Source organism: Crocodylus porosus, unplaced genomic scaffold, assembly GCF_001723895.1.
Source record: "Crocodylus porosus isolate Cpor-Errol unplaced genomic scaffold, CroPor_comp1, whole genome shotgun sequence".
Lineage (NCBI taxonomy): Eukaryota > Metazoa > Chordata > Crocodylia > Crocodylidae > Crocodylus > Crocodylus porosus.
The window spans coordinates 37,397,628-37,418,003 of NW_017728914.1; the positions used below are offsets into that span (position 1 = coordinate 37,397,628).

The following is a 20,376-nucleotide window of genomic DNA, read 5'->3' on the forward strand; positions in this document are numbered from 1 at the left end:
CGCGCGGCTCTGCGGGGCCGGGGTGGCCCGCGGGCGTGCCGCGGAAGGCAGTTGGTGGCTCCGTTCCGAAGCCGCTTTCAAACCGCGGGCGTTCCACCGGTTGTCCAGGCCCCCAGCGGCCGCCCGCTCCGGCCCCCACGGTGGACGGCAGCAGCGCAGACCGGCGGGTTGAACCGGCGCCGCCAGCGGGTCCCGGCCGGCTCCTGCCTCCCCCCGCACACCTGGCGAGGCAGGACCCTGCCGCTCCCTGCGGGCGCACAGCCCACCCGCCTGACCCCCGTTCCCTCCCCAGGAGGTCATCGACCTGACGGGCGAGGAGGACGCGTGGGGCGGCGCCATGGCGCGCAGCAGCAGCGTTGTCATCGACCTGACGGGGGAGGACGAGGAGCCGCCCAGCCCAGCCCGCGCCCCCACGCGGACGCCGCCCGCCGGGACGCAGACCGAGACCCTGCCCGGCTTCCCTGCCGCCGTCAAGGATGAAGCGAGGACGCCCACCTGCTCCACGGACTCGGACTGCAGCCCCACCACCTTCAACAGCGACTTGAGCTCCCTGGCCAGCCCGCTGCTTGAGTCCGACTGCTTCTCCCTCTCCCCCTCCAGCAGCAACAGTTGGGGGGCACCCATGGACCCTGGCTCCCCACCCCCAGCCACGCCCCCCCGCTCCCTCCCCGCTAGCACCTCAAAGGCCCCCTCCAGGAAGCGCCCACGGCTGGCGGTGAAGCAGGAGCCCCTGGCTCCCCCCAGCCCACGCCTGGCCGACCCCAGCCGCCTGCACAAGCTGCGGTACTTCCGGAGGATGCCCGTGCACCACCTTCTGCGGGCGGCCAAGGATGAGGACAGCCGGGAGGTAACAGAGGGGGTGGTCCAGGATCCGGGTTCCCTCCATCCCCGGCTGCCCTTATCCCCATTCCCACCTCGCGCCCCGCCGCGCACCAAGGGCTCACTGTCCCAGCAGAGGACGTGGCCCATCTCGAGCCGGAAGCTGGACCTGGTGCAGACCACGATGGAGGAGAGCTTCCCTGAGGGCACGCTACAGTTCCTGACCGACTTTGTGACGCCCCGGCACTACCCGCCCTGCACGATCGTGGCCCACCTGGTCCGGCAGATCCTGCTGGGCCCGCACCACTGGGGGATCCTCAAGGATGCCTACACGCTGCTCATGAAGATCCAGGCGTATGTGACACCACTGCCAGGGCCAGCATCATTGCCCTCGGCTCCTGGCTGGTCTAAGAGCCCCCAGCACTGGCCGCCCGTGGGTCGGGCTCCTGCCCAGGGAAGGGGGGGATGTTCTTAGCAGGGGCCCTCAGGCCATTGGCAATAGGCGTCAGCAGCAAGGGGGCTCCGATGGCCAGGAGTCCTGTCCAGCAACCACATGTGTAAGCACAGCCTGGGTGGGACGTCTGGCACCAGGATCTGGGATGGGGCCGTCCAGGCTCCCTGAAAGGGGCTGCGGTTGGGGGAAGAGATGCTGCAGCCCTGTTTGGAGAAGAGCTTTTCCAAGGCTTCGCTGAGGCAGGAGCTGGCAGCGTCCACACCTTCCCACAGCCCGGCCATCTGCATGGCCTGAGGGAAGCAGAGAGAGGGCAAGAGCAGGGGTAGCTCTGTGTTCTCCCAGGCAGCTCGGGGCCTTCACGGACTTGCCCTCTGTGTTAGGCTCCATCCAGCCAGCACCACAACGGACATGGGCTGGGATTGGCCACTGCTCAGACACATCATGGAAGACGAGGTAGGGCCCAGCGTCCCTTCCCTCCAGGGCTGGGCTCCTGCTGGGGAGGGGAAGCAGCTGGCTGGCAGGTGGACAGGCAGAGCGTGGCTCCCTCTTCCATCCATGGAACAGGCCAGGGTGGCAAGGTGCAGCCACACTGGTGCCCTGGGCAGGCCGCCACCCCCACTGTCCCATCCCCCACAGGAGAAGCCTCGCGGGCGCCTGCTGTTCCTGCAGTACGTGGTGCAGACACTGGAGGACAATGCCCACCTGAGCCTGCAGCTGCAGCACCCCTCCATGACCATTGCCAAGCAGGTGCTGTCGTGCGACCAGAGCTTTGGCAACATCAAGTAAGGAGCCCCTGTGCACTGGGCGGGGTGCTACAAGCATCGGCCAGCACCTCCTGCGGGCCAAGAATGGGAGCTTGGGGTGTAGGGATTCCTAGATACAGGAGTTTGGGGAGGGAGTCTTCCAGCTGGGCTGTGGTTGGTGTGCCTTGCAGGCCAGCCAGAGCAGGTTATCCAGGCAGCTGTTTGGCAGGGCACTGCTGGGCATGGGGGAACCCACACAGTGCTGGACCCCTAGCTCACAGGAGCAACCTACTGGGGTCCCATGTGGCCACTTGCAAAATTGCTCTGAGCCGTGCCCCCGCAGGGAAGTGATCGGGTGGCTAGTGGCTGCCGTCACCGGCATCGGATTCTGCAGACCCGCGGAGCAGCAGAACACGGCGTCTCCTGCCTCGCGTGCCTCCAGGCACCAGCACAGCAGCTGCTCACCCCTGCCAAGGCCCACGGAGCCGGGGGAGGACGTCCCACCGGGACTCCTGGCTGAAAAGTAAGCTGGGGCAGAATGGGCTCTTCGGCGTCACACCCCCAACCCAGTGGGAGCTTGGAAGCATCTGAGGCTGCCCCAAGGGCTGTTATCTCCATGGCCACTACAGCCCCCATCCCCAGATAGAAGGGTCCCTGGTGCAGCTGGGAGCCTGCCCAGCCCGCGGGGAACCCAGTGTGGCTGGGGGTCAGTTCTGGCTGGCAGCCAAGGGCAGGGAGGGTGCAAACTCATCTGAGCCTCCCCCCAAGCAGGGTCCCCCCCACGCCCAGGCCTTGGCTGTACCTCCAGTGGTGCCAGGCACAGCAGTGGCTTCTCACAGGACAGAGCTGAGGCTCCTGGATGCTGGGCCGTGCCCCCTGCAGCCCATGCAGGTCAGGGCAGTGTCAGCTTCACCCGCAGGCTCTGGGAGAGGGGGGCACAGGATCCCGCAGCGGCCCTCTCCCTGCCAGGCTGACTGGCATCCCCGGTGTAGGGTGGTGCTACTGCTGCAGCGGCTGCTGTCTATCGCGGTGGAGGTGGACCGCTCGCCCAACTGCAGCGCCCACAAGATCGCCGATGCCATCTTCCCCTCTGTGCTGAACATCCCACTGCGGAGCCAGAGGTGAGTGCTGCCCGTCCCCATGCCCCTCCCAGCAAAGCTGGCCCAGTCGCTAGGGCTCCTCTACCCCGTTTGGGGCAGGAAATGGCACTGGGGGGGTGATGCTGACCTGCACAGCAGCAGAGGGATAAGCATGCCCAGGTTGGGAGCTGCCTGCAGCCTCCTCTTTCCACCCTACCGCGGTCTTGCTGGGAGAGGGACCCAGCCCTAGCCCCAGCTGGCCAAACCTAGAGACAAATGTGGGACCCAATAGCTGCTCTCCAGGCTGCTGCAGGAGCCTTGCCCTGCCTGCTCCCCCTCTCTTCCAGGGAAACCTTCCTCGCCACCATGGAGAGCCACCTGCTGCGGTGCAGGTTGCTGGAGCTCCTGTTCCACCACAGCTGTGAGGTGTCCACAGCCCTGCCCCTGTCCCTGGCCAAGATCCTACATTTCCTGAGCCACTCTTCCCTGCTGCTCCAGTGCCAGGTACCACCCACCCCAGCCCCACCTCGCCCCCAGCCCCTTTGCCAAGACCCCCTCCGCATAACCAAACGCCCTCACCTTCTGCAGGACCAGGAAGCCACGTGGCAGAGATGGGATGAGATGCTGCAGCATTTGATCTCCCTGCTGGTGAGCTACCAGAATGTGGTGCTAGGTAAGAGCTTGCCCAGAGCCTGGCCCAGCCTCAGTACAGACTGCCCAGGCTCCCTCCTTGCCCCTCCACGTCACAGCTCTGGCTGCAACAACATGAGGCCAGGGTGGCACCAGCACTGGACAGAGTCACTGGCAAGTCCCCACCTTACCCGGCCCGTGACCGCAGCCGCTTTCCCTCTGGCAGACCACCTGTGGAGCTCCCTGGGCGAGCGGATGCAGCCACTCACCTCTGCCCCCAGGCCCAAGCAGCAGGAAGGCGACGACATCACCATGCTGGATGTCCAGCAGGGCATTGAGGGCTTCTGCCACCAGCTGCAGCAGAGCCTGGGGGCACCGCTGCCTGCCTCCATCACAGAGAAGGTACACATGCTCCAGGCACTGCTCCTCACTGCCAGCTGCTCCTGACGGGGCTTTGGACCCAAACACTGCCATGCAGCCGGAGCTCACCATGCTGTTCCCTTCCTGGAGGGGCAGGGAAGGCACCTGAGCTCTGCCAGGCATTGGACTCCCAAGCCGGCACAGCCCGGCTCTCACCAGCACTTTATCTATGGCTTTCAATACAAACTGTTCCTGGTGACCAAGTCTTTCCTCAACATCCTGCTTACTTCGTCCTGCCTCAGCCCTAGCAGCTGGGCCCAGACAGCAGTGCCAGGCAAGATGCACCCTGAGGCGTTAGGCTGGAGCCCCCAGCAGCAGTGATGCCATGCCAGTCAGTGCAGCAGGCAGGTGTTGGCCCGTCTCCCCGCACAGCACAGGAGGGTGGAGGCACAGCGCAACTCCAGCTGGCCCGCAGCTCCCCACATCATGGCTGTCTCAGCTCAGGGGCTCTGGCAAAACAGCAACAGGCTGGGACAAGACAACTCCAGAAGGAAGCCAGCCCCATCTCTGGCTGAGCCCCTGATGTCCAGCAGCCCCTGGCCTAACTGCCACCCTGCAGGAGGCCTCATCTCTGCCAGCTTAGCCCCTTCCTGGGCCAGAAGTCACAGAGCAGGCACAAGGTTCCCTGCTTAACCTGAGCAGTGACACAGGCTGGGGACGCGCCCCCCACCCCACCCCAGTGGCGTCACTGCTCCGTGACAAGGGATGAACAGCTCTTGGCCTTGAGCACAAGGCCTGTGCAGGAAGCTGCCCCGGCCAGCCACACGTGCAGTGCCCGCAGGCCGAGGCACATAGCACTTCCCATTCATGTGGCGTCTCAGTGCAGACACGCAGGTCGTCCTCGTTCCAGCCCCGTCCTTGGCCTGGCAGCACCATGCATAAGAACATCACCAGGGCCAAACTTAGGCTATGTCCCCTGGGATCCTGCCACACCATGGCAGAAGCAGTTGCTTTAAGGGACAGCACAGGACTCGGGGTACAGCACTCTGGATACACCATCTGTGGCTGTCACCATCCTCAGTCCAAAGACCGGAACACCCCTACGTGTCTGTATAACAGTTGGCAATAGGGGTCTTGGCCATGGCTTTGTTTAGGCCCTTTCTGATCCTGGCTGTGCCATCTACCTCCAGCTATGACACATCTGTCCTCTTAGCAAGGTGATATTTGCAGGCCAGCTGGGCCAGGACCACAGCTACTCACCCCTTGGGGAATGAGCTGGGTCAGAGGCCTGGCCTAACTTCAGTCTTGGTCAGTTGGGGAAGTGCAAAAGCGCTGGGCACGTATGGTTAAGACTGAAGACCCCTCTCGAGGCAGGAGCTGGCTGCAAGGGGCAGGCAGTGGGAGGAGGCACCTGAAGAGAACCCGTCTCAGACAGGCTGGAAGTGCTTCAGGCAGAGGGTAGAAGTCTCACCCTTGTGTGAACAGGTTTCCCCAGAGCACCGAACAGCTCAAGACTTCACTAGCCCATCACAGGAAAGGGCCAGGAAGAAGCCTGGTGGTTCAGCTACCTGTCAAAGCCTATGTGCATGTTCCCTCCCTGCCCCCCCAAAGACTGACTGCCGCAGAGCATGTCAGCCCTGAGAGTGGAGTCCAGATTGGTCACACATGAGAAGCATTTCCAAGAACCGAGTTGCACTTCCCAAGTGCCAAGCAGCCATGGTGAGGTCCAGGGCCCCACTCACCCATGCAGCTGACCTGCAAGCACAGCACTCCCCACCCCAGGGGAGCCATGGGCAGAGCAGAGGTACTGGATACAAAACCCGGACACAGCTGCCTAGCCCTGGACACACAGCTGAGGGGCAGGCCCCTCAGACACAAGGAGACTACTAGGAACAGCCTCCACCACAACAGCCACTCGCCCTGGATTGGGGAACCATTCCCCACACTTGTCTCACCCACATCCTGCTTCCAGAGCCCACAAGGTAGCATAAAGTGGGCACCTGCTTCCCCTTCCCAGGAGGAAGCAGAAGACAGCCATGGGTACTTCCCTGCACACTACACTGCTGGGACCCTCCCCACTGTGGCAGGGGCCTGGCAGCCGCTCCAACTTCCCCAGGTACAAGGTGGGCCCCAACCAGCATTACACAACCTGCCAGGCACCTCGTCACAAGCGTCTTTATTCTCTTATAACAAACCCAATGGAGGCACATTAAAGAGACGCGAGTACAGACAGCACAAATAAATTAATGCCAGCCTGAGGGCTCGAGCAACAGGGATGAGACGAGCAGTGGCCATGACAGTGTGCCCGAGTGCGGGGGCTACCACTGCTACACTGCCCAAGGTGAAGTGGCCCGGCAGCAGGGTTGCCCTGTGAAGGGGTAGCTCAGGTTGGACAGGCTGTGCTACCCCTCAAGCGCAGAGGGATGCTGGGCCTCACCCACTGACGGGGCTTAAAACCAGGTGGGCCAGGACAGGGCTGCCATTGCACTGCTGTAGCAGGCGGCCAGGCCTGCACCCCACCATCACTTGCTCACTCAGGGAATGCAAGAGCCATGAGACCCAAGAGGCAGCACTGAGCACCCTCCTGTGTCCAGGCAGGTGTAGGAATAGTTGAAGGGTCCCTTCCTACCTCCACTGGTGGAGTGTTCCCCATGCACATTTAAAAACCAAAAACAAGGGAAGTCTAAAACCCCAGCAAACAGGGCTCAGCTCAGGCCTTCTCCAGGTCTCTCCACCCGTCAGCAGCATCTGCCAATAGAAGGCAGCACACCGCCGACCTGCCACAGCCCCTGCCTATTTACAGGAGGCTACTCGGAACATTCCCAAAACCCCCACGCTGTTTAGTTTCAGTGACACCCATTCCAGGCCCCCCTGGAAAAACCAAGCCCTCTGACAGCAATGTGGTGCTCTCTTCCCATGCCCAACTGTTACCCCTTGAAGAGAACCCCACGGAGAAGCAAGTGCTGGCTGGAAAACCCCCTACAGCCCCCATGTAGGGAGGAAACTGCTGGCTTCCCTCCAGGATCCTGAAAGGGGAACTGCTGTGTGTTGCCCAGGTCTTGATCCCAACTCCAGCCCCAGGCCCCACCTATGTGCCAGCGGAAGCTGTGGTCCTTGTCAGGAGGCAGCAAGCCTAGGCGAGAAGGCCAACGCAGTCCAAGCAGAGGTGCACAAGTCCAAAGCCTCCCACCAGGTGTGGTTTTGGGGGGTAGGGAGGGAGTGTGCATCTCCCTGGGGTCCCGTGCTCTATGGAGAAGCAGGGCACTAATGCAAAGTGCAGAGGATCTCCGGATTTAGTGCCAAAACAGAAGCTTTCTCTAGAAAGGAAACAGATTTGGGATTTGCCCCTGGAGAGCAGGGGCTGCTGCTTCCCCAGGGCCAAGCTGGAAGGACACTGCAGTTCGGTGATCCTGTGCACCTAGAAGCCTGTGGGCGTGAGCACGTTCATGTCCCGCGGCTTTAAGTTGTGCGGCCGAGGGGGCTGTTTCTTCCCTTCCAGGGCTGGGATGTCCATCTTGGGTGGCTTGAAGGTAACTGGGTCCTCTGCCTTGCGAGTGGCCTGGGCACGGATCAGCTCCATTGGGGACGGCTTTTGGGCACCCTTGTACGGCTGGACAGTGAAGCCCCCTAAGGGAAGACATGACAGCTGGTAAAAGGCATGGCGCTTGGACACCAGCCAGCCCACCTCGGACAGACCGCAGCTCCCGTCCCGTGTACCAGGCAGCCTCCCACACTGCCCCGGGGTCAGGTACCTCACCAGCAGGAACAGTACTGCAGGAGCAGAACAGAGTACCTGCCATGAACTCAAGTTTGACAGGCTACACCCGAGCCAGGCACTGGTAGCCAACAGCTTCCAGTGCCCTGGTCACTGCTGTAGATGCTCCCAGCCTGGCTGGAAATTGTTCTCAGCCACCTGGTAAAGTCTGGGGACCTGGGAGGGACAGCCTGGACACCCCAAGTTCAGCAGGGGCTCAAACCTCAGTGGACAGCTGGTAACAAGCCACAGGAGGGAGGCAGGAAGCCAAGCTCTGAAGCCAGCCTAAGCCTCTGTGCCCGCCCCAGCTCACGCTCTCCTCTGCTTTCCAGCAGTTTTGGAAAGGGGAGGCCCCCTGAGAGTGGTGTACCTGGGTCACAGCTGGGCTTCTGCACAGACTTGGGTCCAAAGAAGCTCCATTTCTCAGCAGCTGCACGGTCTCGGTCACCCCCAGCGGGATCCATGGAGACAAAGTCTGGGCCAGGGATGGCGGTGGAGGGGGCCTGGCTAAACCAGCCTCTGAAGGAAGAGCAGCATTCAGGCACATGGAACAGAGAAGGCTTGTGCTGACACAGCTGGCCAGAAGCTGGCATCAAGCTGCCACTCTGCTTCAGGGCATCTCCTCCCACCTGTTGCTCCCTACCCATGTCCCCCCCACCCGAGTTTGCACAACACATTCCAGCAGCTCCAGGCAAACAGAACTGGGAGCGCTGGGTTCTCTACAGGGTCCCCACAAAAGGCCCAGGCCTCTACCCAGGTGAGGAAACATCCTCATGCCAGGCAAGAGGCGGACTGGGAGCAGCTCCAGCCTAACAGGAGTGCTCCCTTGCTTAGAGGGCATAGGCCACCCCATGGGACACGTACCGGTTCTTGTGCTTGGGGGAGCAATGGGGAGTGTTGCTGGGAGAGGACTGCGTGGAGGAAGCTTGACAGTCATCTCTGGCAGCTGCCCCTCCGCTCTGCACCTTCAGCTTCTGTCGGGGGGCCAGGAGAAAAACAAGGGCAGCATGAGGTTTAGATGGAGAAGCCACAGCCAGGCAGCAGAAGTACCAGTCAATTCATTCACACCCTGCTTCCCCCTCCAGCCCCCACCTACAGCCACCACACTGAGCATCACCCCCAAGGCTGGAACCAAGGGTGACAGACCCTGTTCACCAGGGCCTGTTGTGCACCTGGACCAGTCTTGGCACCAGTGCCCCAGGTCGAACTGAGCACCAGTGCCCCAGCCTGACCTGAGCTCAGTTACCTAGAGCATTTCAGGGATAAGATGGAAGCTGGGGCTAACAGCCACGTCAAGAACATGGCTTTAGCATGGTCAGGCCACTGGCACCGGCTCAGGGAGGCCGCAGTGCAGCAGGGCCGTCTAGAATTGCTCAGAACCCCCAGCCCTTCGGGCTTCAGGCACTTGCCCCCCCCCCCACACTCTAAACCTGCCTTTAGGGGGGCTGGAGCTGCTGAAGAACAGCTAGCCATGTCCCCAGGAAGGGTCTAAGGGCTTCCTTGGACCCTGAGCTGCTGGAATGCAATTTGCCAAGGAGCCACAGCACTGTCCCCTTTACTCCAGTGCAAAGTGCAGTCCCACACCCATAGGGGAGCTCACTGTCCCGCCCCAGCAAACAGGGAAGAGCAGGGCCACCAGGGAGGGCTGTGACCCAAGTCCTGGGCCATCCCTTGCTGCCACGGCAGCCAATTCAACAAAGCCAACAGCTGGGCAGTTTTGGTGGAAGAGCTGAAGCCAATCTCCTCCGTCCTGTTTTAAAACCAAAGCTGCCCACCGCCCTCTGGACTCTTAGTGCAGCCGAGCAGAACAAGAGTCTGCCGTGTTCCACCCTCTGGGCTGAGCCAAGACCTCTGGGCACTGCTGGCAGGAGGGAGAGGGACTCTGGGGCAGGGTGGTCATGCGGTCAGCAAGAAAGCATCATCCTGAGAGGCCAGCAAGGCCCCTGCCAAGCTCTGCATCAGCCATGTGGCACAGATGCCACCCAAGCAGTTCTGATTCCCAGATGCTGCTGGTTGCAACCAGTTGCCCGCATCCTGCCTGAGACCAGGGGCACTGAACCACCACGAGAGCCAAGCCAGGGCAGAAGCAGTGACCTTCGACTCATTTCAGCAAGACAAGCTAGCAAGTAAGCTGATTGAACTGAGCTTATGTCGTTTTAATCCAAGCTTCTTGGGTGCTTTATGTGGTAGTGAGTGCTTAAAAACTAACTCCCTCCACACCCAGAATAGAGCAGGAGCCTTGGTGAGGGGGTTTGAGCCTGGGGAGATACTGGCTCCCTCCCTGGAGAAGGCATTCATAATGGGTAGGAGAAAGAGGCCAGAGCGGCCCTACCACTTCTCGAGGAGTCGAGAACCAAAAGCAGGCTTCCCTTGTGCTGCAGAGCAAGGTCACTGTCCCCACTCAGTACTGGGAAGGGAGTGGGGACAGAGGACTCGCAACTAGCAGCAGCTATGTAAAACAACAGAACTGTTGTAGACCCCCAGGAAGCCCTGGAGGATGCCACCTTGGGAAGGCCACAGAATGTAGCCCCAGTGCCCACAGCACTGGCAGAGACGAGACAGGCTACTTGAGTAGAGAGCTGACAATGGAGCACTACTGGGCATGACCAGAGGACCAGGCTCCACGCAGTGCTGCAAGCCCTTCCCAGTTTCCACGTGCAAATGGGGCCCAGCACTGGGCCAGATGGATCATGCGTGAGCTATGGGAACGCCGGGGCAGCGAGGAAGCCTGGTGCCTTACATGAAGCGCCTCGGCCACGCGGTGGTACTTGGTCTCCTCTGCTGTGAGGCCCTTGTGGGGAGTGTATCCAGCATCAGTCAGCCCTGCCTGCTGCTCAAAGCGCTGCATGCTCTCCTGAGTCTGCTCTAGAACGGACGAAACAACACATTCACACATGGCCGCACGGCCCCAGAGAAGCAGCACGAGGGCAGCGAGAGCCATCCCAGCACCAGGGCTTCTGCCCTCCATGCCCGAACGTTGCAGCGTCACCACCTGCTGCCTCCACGCTGAACAGGGCACAAGACACTCACATCGCCCGAGTTCTTATCACAACAGACACCAACAACCAGATGGCCCCAAAAAATCACAGCCCCCTGAAATAACAGCCCCAGAAAAGTCAGACTGGGCTTCGAATTCCCTTCCAGGGACCCCAGCTATTAAAGTACCTGCTGAGAACAAACCCAGTTTACACCAGTGACTGGGTGAACTCTCCTGGAACAGACACACCATGTACTTGAAGACAGTTCTTCCCTGGCTTATAAGGGGGAAGAGGTTGGCTGAGAACACCGGCCTCCCTTCCTGGCAGACAAAGCTTCTAACATTGCAGCCGCTGGGGTATGTTAAGACTCCCAGGTGCGATTTCATCCTCACAGAAGCTGCTCTCTGCCACCACCTGTGTCAGCCTGGTCAGATACTCTGCCATGCTCATGTTCTAGGGCATCAGGTTTCTGACAAGACTTCAAGTGCTCTTCAGGGAGCTTCCTGATACCAAGACCCATGGGATGGGGTGCCAAGCATTCTGCCTCCAGCATCAGAGACAGGAGGTGGCATGGGCAGGTCAGCACAGCTCTGGGCCTGGCTCAGTGCAGACACCAATGCTAATGGTGCAGAGCTCTCCCAGGGGGCTTCAACGCCCCCCCACCCCATGACAACCACAGCTGCCAACAAACATGCAACTGTCTGCAAGCACCACTTGCAGACTCCAGTAGCTGGATGGATTGGCATTCCCAATCTCACTGGTTCCACCTAGAGCCAGGCTGACAGATCAGCAAACACGGTCAGGGGGCTGGTGTTCCCAGCTGGGCAGCCACAAGACAACCACTGCAGCCCAGGATGCACATGAAGGCTTGCTTCTCCACTCCTCCCTCTCCACTCCATGCCCAACCCACTGCAGTGGGGGAGTCCGATTTCTGCCTCCAACCCCTGATTGAGGGTGGGTTCTTGCCTAAGTCTATTAATACCTCCCACAGCCTTGGGAGTCCATCACATTAACAAACCATGCAGTTAAGTCTATGTGACACCAGCCAAAAAGCCCCTGCTCACACAGGCAGCAGAGCTGTGCAACATAAACCCAGTGCTCACCCCCACCCCACCACCCTGTGCTCGCCTACTAGGGACTGAAGAGCTCTTACTTGTAATGAGAGAATTCATGATGATGTAAGTGGCCTTGGCCTTCACCACAGGGGCCTTGTTCACACTCTCAGTAGAAGATGAAGGGGTTAGGACAGGTGGGTAGCTGTTAGTCTCCCCTTCCTCAACCTGCGCAGAGTAAGTGGGGTAGAGCGAGACAGAAGGGAGGAAGTTAGCTCTGGAGTGCAACCCCCTTCCCACCATCCTGATTAGGAGCTGCCCTGCAGCCATTACAGTCACACATGCAAGGAAGCCAAGAGCTGCAAGTTGTGGCTTGGGCTGCAGTTGTAGACACACTGACATGCTTATAACAGGAGCCCATAGCTTGCTTTACACAATAAAACCAGCTCCTCAAGATGCCAGTCTCAATAGAAATAGGCACATAAAAGGATACCAGCACAGACTCCTTCCTACCTCCTCACTGAGGGCAGCAGACAGGCCCCCCACCACCCCTGGGGAAGGGTTTCCTCCTGAGGGGCACCTCTTCAGGGACTGTGCCAGGGCTAGTCAAGCAGCACCAACCCAAACTGGCACCAGGGCTAAGCTCAGAGCACCCCAGTCCTGCCACTGCTCCTGCCCCTACTCCAGTAACTTGCCTTGTTAGGTCCTGAGCTGAACCACAGCTCTACCATTTTAAGCCACAGTCTAGTGACTGGGTCTGCTGAATTCTCGCTGGTTAACTCAGGAAACAGGAGCCCTTTGGAACAGATACCCGGGTATCCCTTCGTTCGGCTCCTTCCAGAGCCGCATGCTTGTTCCTGCTACAATTAATTGCTCAAAACATCTACTCAAAATGTCCCTGGAAGTGACCGTCAGCCAGGGTAGCAGATGTCTGGGCACTTATTCCAGACTAGAGAGCAATCTGGGCCAGTTTAGTTAACCCCGAAACTGGTGCAAGCTGCAACCTGTGCCCAAGTCAGAGCGTCCAGAGAGCCTCATGCACTGGTTAAACATTGAAGTGTGGGGGCTTCGGTTCATGTTGCTTGGACAGCCCTTGCTGAGGAGGAGCCTTTTTGAAAGGCTTCACTATGGTTCAAAAGGACACGGGCATGCTCAGACCGCAGCTGCCTTGAAAAGGCAAACAAATCCCTGCCCAAGGCACAGGCAGAAGTGTCAGCTCTGGTGGCAAACTGCAGCTGCTGTTTAGAGAAAGCCATTTGCTAGTGTCTGGCGTTTACAAGCAAGTGCTAGGACTGGCATCAAAGGCCTCAATTCCTTGCCAGCATCACGCCGAGCTCTGGCAAGGTCACCGCCTTGCTCACTCTTCACCCATCTCCCAGACTGGAATTCAGTTCCTAACCTCTCCTGGCTATTTTAATAGGCTGCAAGCATCTAGCATTCACCCACTTCGGCAGCTCAGTTTTAGACAGGAGCTGGACACTCAGCTCCAAAGAGCTCCTATTTTTTCCCCCAGAGAGTCCAGCTGCCCCCTCCCTAGCAGCTCCTCACCCACTCGAGAGCATACCTGTGACAGCTCCTGGTACTTGCGCTCTGGGATGACTGGCTGTTTCCACAGGACATTGGAGCCCATATCTGAAGGGGGAGGAGTCATCGGTGCCGTGTCCTCCAGAGCATCATCATAACTGAACGCCCGCCGGTGCATGCCGATTGGCAGGGACATCTTTCCTAGAAGCCCTCCAGAGCTGTGCTCAATAGCTAAGGACAGAGAGGGCAGCTTTCACAAGGGAACATGCCTGGGACATTTCACACACCAACTCGGTAGGAACACTTGTTCTTGCAGCCTCTCACTGCAGCAACATCTCCCATAACACCACGTGCCTCGTGAAGGACCTACAGAACCGAGAGCATCTGCAACCAAGAGACTGTTACCAGGGAAATGTAAATCACAAGGAAAGTCTCCTGTGGATGCCAAGTCATCCTTAATGCGAGTTACAGGTCTCTTGTTCTTAATTTGCTGTCCCAGGGCAGTCTTATCAGAAAGCTGCAGAAGCTCCTGGGAACTCTGTGCCCCTTTGCAAGATGCCAGAAGATATTTTGGACTAGCCTCACTCCAACCAGAGAAGGGAGATTTCGGTCCTATGAGCACAAGACAACCGCAACTGCTTTGCATCCAGTTCGAGGTGCCAAGAGCCAACAGAAGCAACAATGCTTCCAGCAGTTACGATTTAGCTCCCGATCTACAGAGTTCTCCAACAGCTACCAAAAATCCTGCCACTAAACAGGAGCCCCAAGTCTCACTTGGGACAGAGAAGCAGGGTATCCCCACACAACAGCACAGGAGCTCACACAGGAAGATAACACTAGTGCACTGGGAGCCAGGTGACAGCTCTCAGCGTCTGGTGGCAGCACTGTCAGTCACACTGCCGAGACTTGGGAGCCCACTCCCCATCCAGGAGAGAAGCCCTGTCACGAGTCTATAACTGCTTTACACCCCCACAAGAGCAGCCGAGCAGACAAGCCCAGTGCACACGCAAGTGCCAATAAAAGTAGGTGTTATTCTTGCACACGAGTAAGGAGAAGCCAACACTGGGTGTTTTAGTCATCAGGCCACACTCAGTCCTCCTGGCAGTGCTCAGGGCTGTGGCAGAGTCAGGCCCCTCTGCCCAGGCTGCTCTTGAGGCAGGTCCCAGGGAGGGCTCTGCCCCCGAGTGCCCATGGGCCATGCTCTGCCACCTCCTCCTAGGTCTGGGAATCTCTCCAGAGCCAGTCGGTATGACCAGCCAACGTGGACAACAACCATCACTTGACTGTGGCTTACCAGGCTGCAGGAACAACAGGCAATTGCCAATTAGCACAGTTTGAACCCCAAGAGCACAAAAGTGGAGCCCGCAAGGCGTCAAGCATCCCATCTAGGGCAGGGATGGGGACAGCCCGGGCCAACCCGCATGCCACCGCGGACACCAGCTGCGCCAAGGCCAGAACATTACCGGGAACGTCGGGCCGCCGGGCCGCCATGGCCACGGGCCAGACACTGCTCCACGAGAAGTCCTACCACGACACGGCGTCACCTGGGAAGGCAAAGAGCATTGGCAGAGATGGGACACACCCCAGCATCAGCGTGCGCCCCTAGAGCTTGCTGCAGCACGCGGACCCCTGGCGCCCAAGCCCCCCCAGGCACGCCAGCTGGTAGCTCCCCCTTGCTTCTCCGCCAGGGACAAAGATGGCAGTGATGTGACCGCAGCAGTGCCTGCCCGGGAACCTCCTATGGGTCCTTGCACAGCTGGGGGGGGGGGAGGTGGAGATATGACATCACAGATGGTGCTCAGCACTAGGCTCCTAAGGCTCTGGAGCACGCCAGCGACCAGGGTGTGGCTCTGGCACAACAAAGGGGGGTACATGTTGTCACCGGGCACCCCAGTGGAAACCTCCTGTGGGGGTCCTACTGGAGATATGACGTCACCGGCATGACATCACAAGCCCGATGCTCCGATCCAAGAGTCCGGAGCACACCGGCACAGCGAGGGGGATATGACGTCATCGACATGACAGCACGAGCACGGCGCGGCGGAAGGACATCAACAGGCGCCGGGCGGGGACACCACACCTACCGAGCCGGGGGAGCTGCGGGGCAGCGGGACACCACAGCCGCCATGGACCCGCGTCCGCTGCGACTGCCCGCGCCGGAAGGGGCGGGGCGGCTTCTGTGGAGGCGGAAGTCTCGCGGGGCATCCACGTACCGCGAGACGTGGAGGGTGCTGGGACCTGTAGTCCGGGCGGGGGCGCAGACCTCGGTCAGACACGAGGGCTGGACGGGACCAGCCCCAGGAGGTCGCTGAGAAAGCAGCTGCTTGCTGGGAAAGCAAACAGGACAGCGCGGGGGTCCCAGGCTGCAAACGAGGGTCGCAGGTGGGCCAGCGCCCACCACCCCCTGGACGCCAACCAGGGAAACTGCTGCAGGGTGAGCAGGGGAGGGGCGGGCAGACAGGCCTGCACTCGCTCCCCGGTGGTGCTGCCCGACAAGCAGGTGCTCGGCCCTGCTACAAGCTGGGGGAGACGGATGGGCCTCGGGGCAGGGGTGTTCAGACTCGCCCCTTCCCTACTGCCCTGGCACCAGGACCCGAAGCCGCCCTTACGGGAAATCTGCCCCACGCAGGCACAAGGCACGTGTCGGGGGCTGACAGAGGGTACTGCGGGGCAGACAGCAGAGCTCAGCTCAGGCAGCTCAACCCCATGTCCCAAAAGGATTTGGGATTCCTTGAATCCCCAGTCCTCTGTTGCACCAAGCACCTGCCCGGCTTAGCTGGGATCTGGGCACTCTCAGCCCACAAGGAAGGGGCTGCACCGTGCGACCAGTGACACGACCAAGGGAGCTGGGCGCTGCCATCCCCCACCTGCCACTCTGGGTTCCTCCTAGGAGCACGATGCCCTGAGCTCGACCAAAGTGAGCAGGGAGCTGGCCCTGCACACCCTCGGCGGCTAGCAGGAGCTCTTCATCCCGCCCACGACCACCACCCACACCAGGCTGCTCACAGCCACCAGCGCCCTCCCCATCAAGCACCTGCTGGCCTAGCTGCTCTCCCAGCTCTGAAGCACAGAGGGCCCCAGGGTCAGACTGGGGCTGCAGGACTCCTGCCCATAAGGCTGCCAACCCAGGCCCGGGCACAAGGACCAAGATTGCTTGATTTGCACAGTCAGGGTCAAAGCCCCCTATCCCATGGTGCTAAGTGAAAACAGGTGCTGTCATGTGCTCCATCCCTGCAGCTCCACACCCAGTCTGCAGGCAGCACCCACCCATCTGGTAGATTCCTGTGCCACTGAGGCCCTGGGGTGCCTGTCTCCCATGCATGCACTGCTCACACCCCTACATCGCCTGGACTGCTGCAGGGCAGGGGATGGGACTGGCCTTCAGCATTGAGGATGATGGGGCAGAGACAGGTGGAGGGGTTTTCATCTCAGTCATTCCACTGGTCAGCAGGGCCTGCGAGGCTTCTCTGGCCCAGCAATGAGGGTGCGCCCCCCTAACAGGCAAAGGGAGAATCCTCCCCAGAGATGCCAGCTGCACAACCTGATTCCCCAGCTCCCCGCCTATCACCCATGCATGAGGCCAGGCTGCCCCAGCAAGCCCAGCCTAGGTGTTCAAGGCTCCAGCTGATGACAACCTGGTGATTCAGCTGCCAAACAAGAATCAGCTCCCAGCAGCCAACATGTGCCAGGAAGAAGACTATTTATGCGCCCACTCACCTGCTAACTACCTTGAGCCTGATTAAATGGCCAGTGCTAATTCAGAGGACATGTGCTGGGCTAGGCAGTTGCTCTGCTGTCCCAGCTTCTTCCCCACGTGGCATTAGGGCAGTAACCAGGCTTCTGGGAAGGCTGCAGCATTAACTGGATGCAGGCTGGGCAGCTGGAAGCTTTTGCCATGCGGCAGTTGGAGCCAGGGGCTCCTCAGCAGGCCAGTCTATGATGCTTGGCCAGTCTGTGACACTGAGCCTTTTGCACTACATCCTGTCTAAATAAAAGACACTGCCTCTCTTGACCTTTGCTCATGTTCTGTGCAATGAAGGAGGAAGGCCCTTGTCACCTGAAAGGGGGAAGGGGTCAGCAGCTCCCTGTCCGTCTCCTCTATCCTAGGCTGCAGAAGCAGGGAGAGCAGCAAGTCCTCTAAACCCCACCTTCTGGGCTGCAAGAAACCCCGTGCCCCTCACTGCAGCAGCCATGCTGGTTTGGGAAAGCTGCTTTTATTGGAACATGAAGAGCACAGCTATTGTCCTCTCTGCATGGGTAGCTACAGCCCAAAGGCCTGCAGCACCGAGCCAGCTACTTGCTTTAGTGCACACTTGTTCCTGCTGAATGGGGATTCTTCCTGTCTTCCAGTAGCTTCCTCAAATTCAGAGCCTAGGTTCCCAAAAACCTGCAGTTGGTGGATGGCCACAGGAAGCCCACACACAGGCCCAGGGAGGTGCCACACTGGTTCTTGGAGCAGAACTGGCTTGTTTCTGACTGGGCAGGAACAGGAGCTGTCACTGCTGATCCATCTTGTCCTGCAGCAGGGATGCCACAAACGCCTGGAATTCCTCAGGGTAGAATCGCTTGTAGACTGCAATCTTCCTCTTGATCTGCTTGGGGGTGTCCTGGTAATAGTTCTGCTCATCCCGAGCCATCGCCTGGGTCAGAGGGAAGCAGGAGGCCATCAAAGCCACTGCTGCCTGGGACCAGGGAGAGCAAACCCGCCAGAAAAGCCCATGCCCTGTGAGCAAGCACTGAGCCAGGCCAGCCACAGGGCTGCCTGCACACCCATTCCCCAGGCATGGTTGAGTTCTGTGCCTCCGAGTCAGCAGGTGACTGGGCTACAGACCAGGAAGAACTGGCCAGGCTGAGGAGCAGCAGCCGCTCTCACAGGCTCTCGGGGAATTCGTGGGGTGTTCAGTGCCTGCCTTTCCCCCATCCCACTACGCTCCACAGACCCACCTTGTAGTTCTCGCCGTGGTTGCGTATCATGTGCTGCACGTAGTCAATGAGGTCCTTGGAAAGCGTCTGTGACTTCTTCTCAGGGAGGCTAGCCTCATGCTCCAGCTCTGCATAGCACCCGCATACAGTGAGGCAGGGCGCCGTGCCAAGCCAGGCCGCCCAGTGCCCAAGGCCAGTGGAACCTGGAGACTGAGCCACAGCCCTGGGGAACCAGGATGGCAGCTCTGCTCCTTCTACCCCTCCTGCCCCGCACGTGTCCCTTCCCTTCCCTTCTCAGCCTGGCCAGCTCCTGCACTCACGTACAAGAGCGGGCAGGGATGTGGGGACACGGGGGAGGTTTCATGCAAAAGAGTCTGCCCGAGCCCAGAGCTGGCCACGGGCTGCAAGCAGTCATCACAGGAAGCATCCCAGAGCGAGGCAGCACCTACCGTTCAGCACATATGGTTTCCGCACGACTAGCTTCCCTCCCTCTTGTCCGTCAACCTCCATGTCTGTCGGCTACATTGGATAAGAGAGGAGGCGGCTCAAGGTGGCTCCATCCAAGCAGGGCCTGTGCGTTTACACACAGCTTTGGAGGCTGCTTGTCCCCAGATCAAGGATAGCAGCTTTGGGTGGGGAACCTCCCGTGGCCAGGGCGAGCCTGGCACCAGGCAGACACAGCCCACGCTCAGGGTCTGACCCAAGACAAACCTGTGCCAACCCCATAAACCCAGGGCAATACTTGATCAGCATATCCTTGGCCTAGCAGCTTTCCAGGCTGCTGGAGCAGCACTTCACGTGGCCCAGCCCAGGCCCCAGGCAAAGCTGGCACCTCCCAGCCGTCACCCTCACACTCCAGCCACCCCTCAGCGCACTCCCGCCCCGAGCGCTTGCTATGCAAGGCCCCCACAGACCGGGCCTTGGAGGCAGATCCTGCCACCCGCTCCACGCCCTGCAGCAAAGTCAGGACTGTTCCCTGCCACCAAGTTCTCCAGCCTCGCCGTGCCGGGTTTTCACTGGCTCCCCCAGCGACAGCATCGCCTCCCGGCGGGGAGCCCCCCCACGTCCAGCCAGCCCTCCCCTGTCCTCAGGCAGGCTTACCCACTGCCCCCTCTTCCAGATCGGCACGGCCTTGTTGGGGTCGGCCGCCAGGCCCATCTCGGCCAGGTTCTGCGACACGGACTTGCTCCTGTCCCAGGCATGGCGGATCTGGGCGCTGCGGGGAGAGCGGAGGGGGGAGAGGATTGAGGGGGAGGATGGGGACAGGCTCGTCGCCCCAGGAGCTGCCACCCCCCAGCAGGTGAGAGCAGAGACCGCCCCATTGCCGGGGGCTGCAAAGGACCGCAGAGCCCCCCTGGCCCGGGGGGTGCGAGCCAAGTCCCCCCCCAACCCGGGCCGCACCACTGGACGCGGGGCGCGGCGCGCTGGCGGGCGGCGCGGTGCAGCCGCTTGCGGTTCACGCTGTAGCCGAACTTCTGCCGCCGGGTCTTGCCCTTGGCCTTGGGCATCGCGGCCACCCCAGCACCACCCGCTTCCGGGCCCAGCCGCGGGGCCCGCCGGGAAGTGTCGTCCCGCCTGCGCGCGGGACTACAGGGCCCGTGCTGCACTGCGCCACCCGGAAGCTGCATGGCCTGCTGGGATTGCGAGGAGGGGAAACCCCCGCTTCCGGGTACGGCGCCCGGCGAGAGTTAGGTCACGGTTAGCTTCGTGCAAGCCGCGGCCATGGATCCTGGGCGGCCGCCGGTGATCGAGGGCTTCGAGCCCAGCGCCGCGCACCGCTTGGAGGGGTTCTCCGAAAAGTTCATGCGCAAGACGCGCGAGAACCCGCTCGTGCCCATCGGTGAGGGCGGGGGGCCAGAGGTCATGGCTTTGGTGGCGGCCAGGGCTGAGGGGGGCGGGTAGGAGAGAGAGGGCCGGGTTCTCGGAGTGGGGTCAGGGGTCAGACGGAAGTCCCTGGTGGGGGTCAAGGACAAGTCTAGAGAGTCGGAGGGGTCAAGGGTCAGAGGGAAGTCTAGTGTGGGGGAGGGGGCTTGCGGAGTCGGGGGCCAGGGTTGAGGGGT

General features: G+C 60.6%; 4 protein-coding genes across 4 annotated transcripts in view; 2 read left to right on the plus strand and 2 right to left on the minus strand.

Annotated features, from left to right (window-relative positions):
- The first annotated feature begins 293 nt into the window (after positions 1–293).
- On the plus strand, positions 294–4,348 carry SIMC1 (SUMO interacting motifs containing 1). The gene is made up of 9 exons (XM_019535310.1): positions 294–847; positions 956–1,173; positions 1,654–1,726; positions 1,910–2,055; positions 2,360–2,539; positions 3,009–3,137; positions 3,443–3,599; positions 3,684–3,768; positions 3,952–4,348. Exons 1-9 carry the CDS (start codon positions 338–340, stop codon positions 4,170–4,172), a joined length of 1,719 nt encoding a protein of 572 aa, XP_019390855.1. The 5' UTR covers positions 294–337; the 3' UTR covers positions 4,173–4,348.
- Positions 4,349–7,289: 2,941 nt separating this feature from the next.
- KIAA1191 (KIAA1191 ortholog) lies at positions 7,290–14,924 on the minus strand. Its single transcript, XM_019535314.1, has 7 exons — positions 14,857–14,924; positions 13,434–13,624; positions 11,971–12,097; positions 10,580–10,704; positions 8,704–8,813; positions 8,210–8,358; positions 7,290–7,712 (listed from the first exon to the last, which is right to left on the minus strand). Exons 1-7 carry the CDS (start codon positions 14,882–14,884, stop codon positions 7,504–7,506), a joined length of 939 nt encoding a protein of 312 aa, XP_019390859.1. The 5' UTR covers positions 14,885–14,924; the 3' UTR covers positions 7,290–7,503.
- A 2,664-nt stretch (positions 14,925–17,588) lies between these two features.
- On the minus strand, positions 17,589–19,867 carry NOP16 (NOP16 nucleolar protein). Its single transcript, XM_019535319.1, has 5 exons — positions 19,718–19,867; positions 19,418–19,532; positions 18,766–18,835; positions 18,338–18,444; positions 17,589–18,033 (listed from the first exon to the last, which is right to left on the minus strand). Exons 1-5 carry the CDS (start codon positions 19,822–19,824, stop codon positions 17,890–17,892), a joined length of 543 nt encoding a protein of 180 aa, XP_019390864.1. The 5' UTR covers positions 19,825–19,867; the 3' UTR covers positions 17,589–17,889.
- Positions 19,868–19,978: 111 nt separating this feature from the next.
- HIGD2A (HIG1 hypoxia inducible domain family member 2A) overlaps positions 19,979–20,376 on the plus strand; it is an 866-nt gene continuing 468 nt past the window's right edge. The window contains exon 1 of the mRNA XM_019535322.1: positions 19,979–20,156. Coding sequence (XP_019390867.1) covers positions 20,039–20,156 — 118 coding nt within the window. The 5' untranslated portion in view covers positions 19,979–20,038. The remainder of the gene's footprint in view (positions 20,157–20,376) is intronic.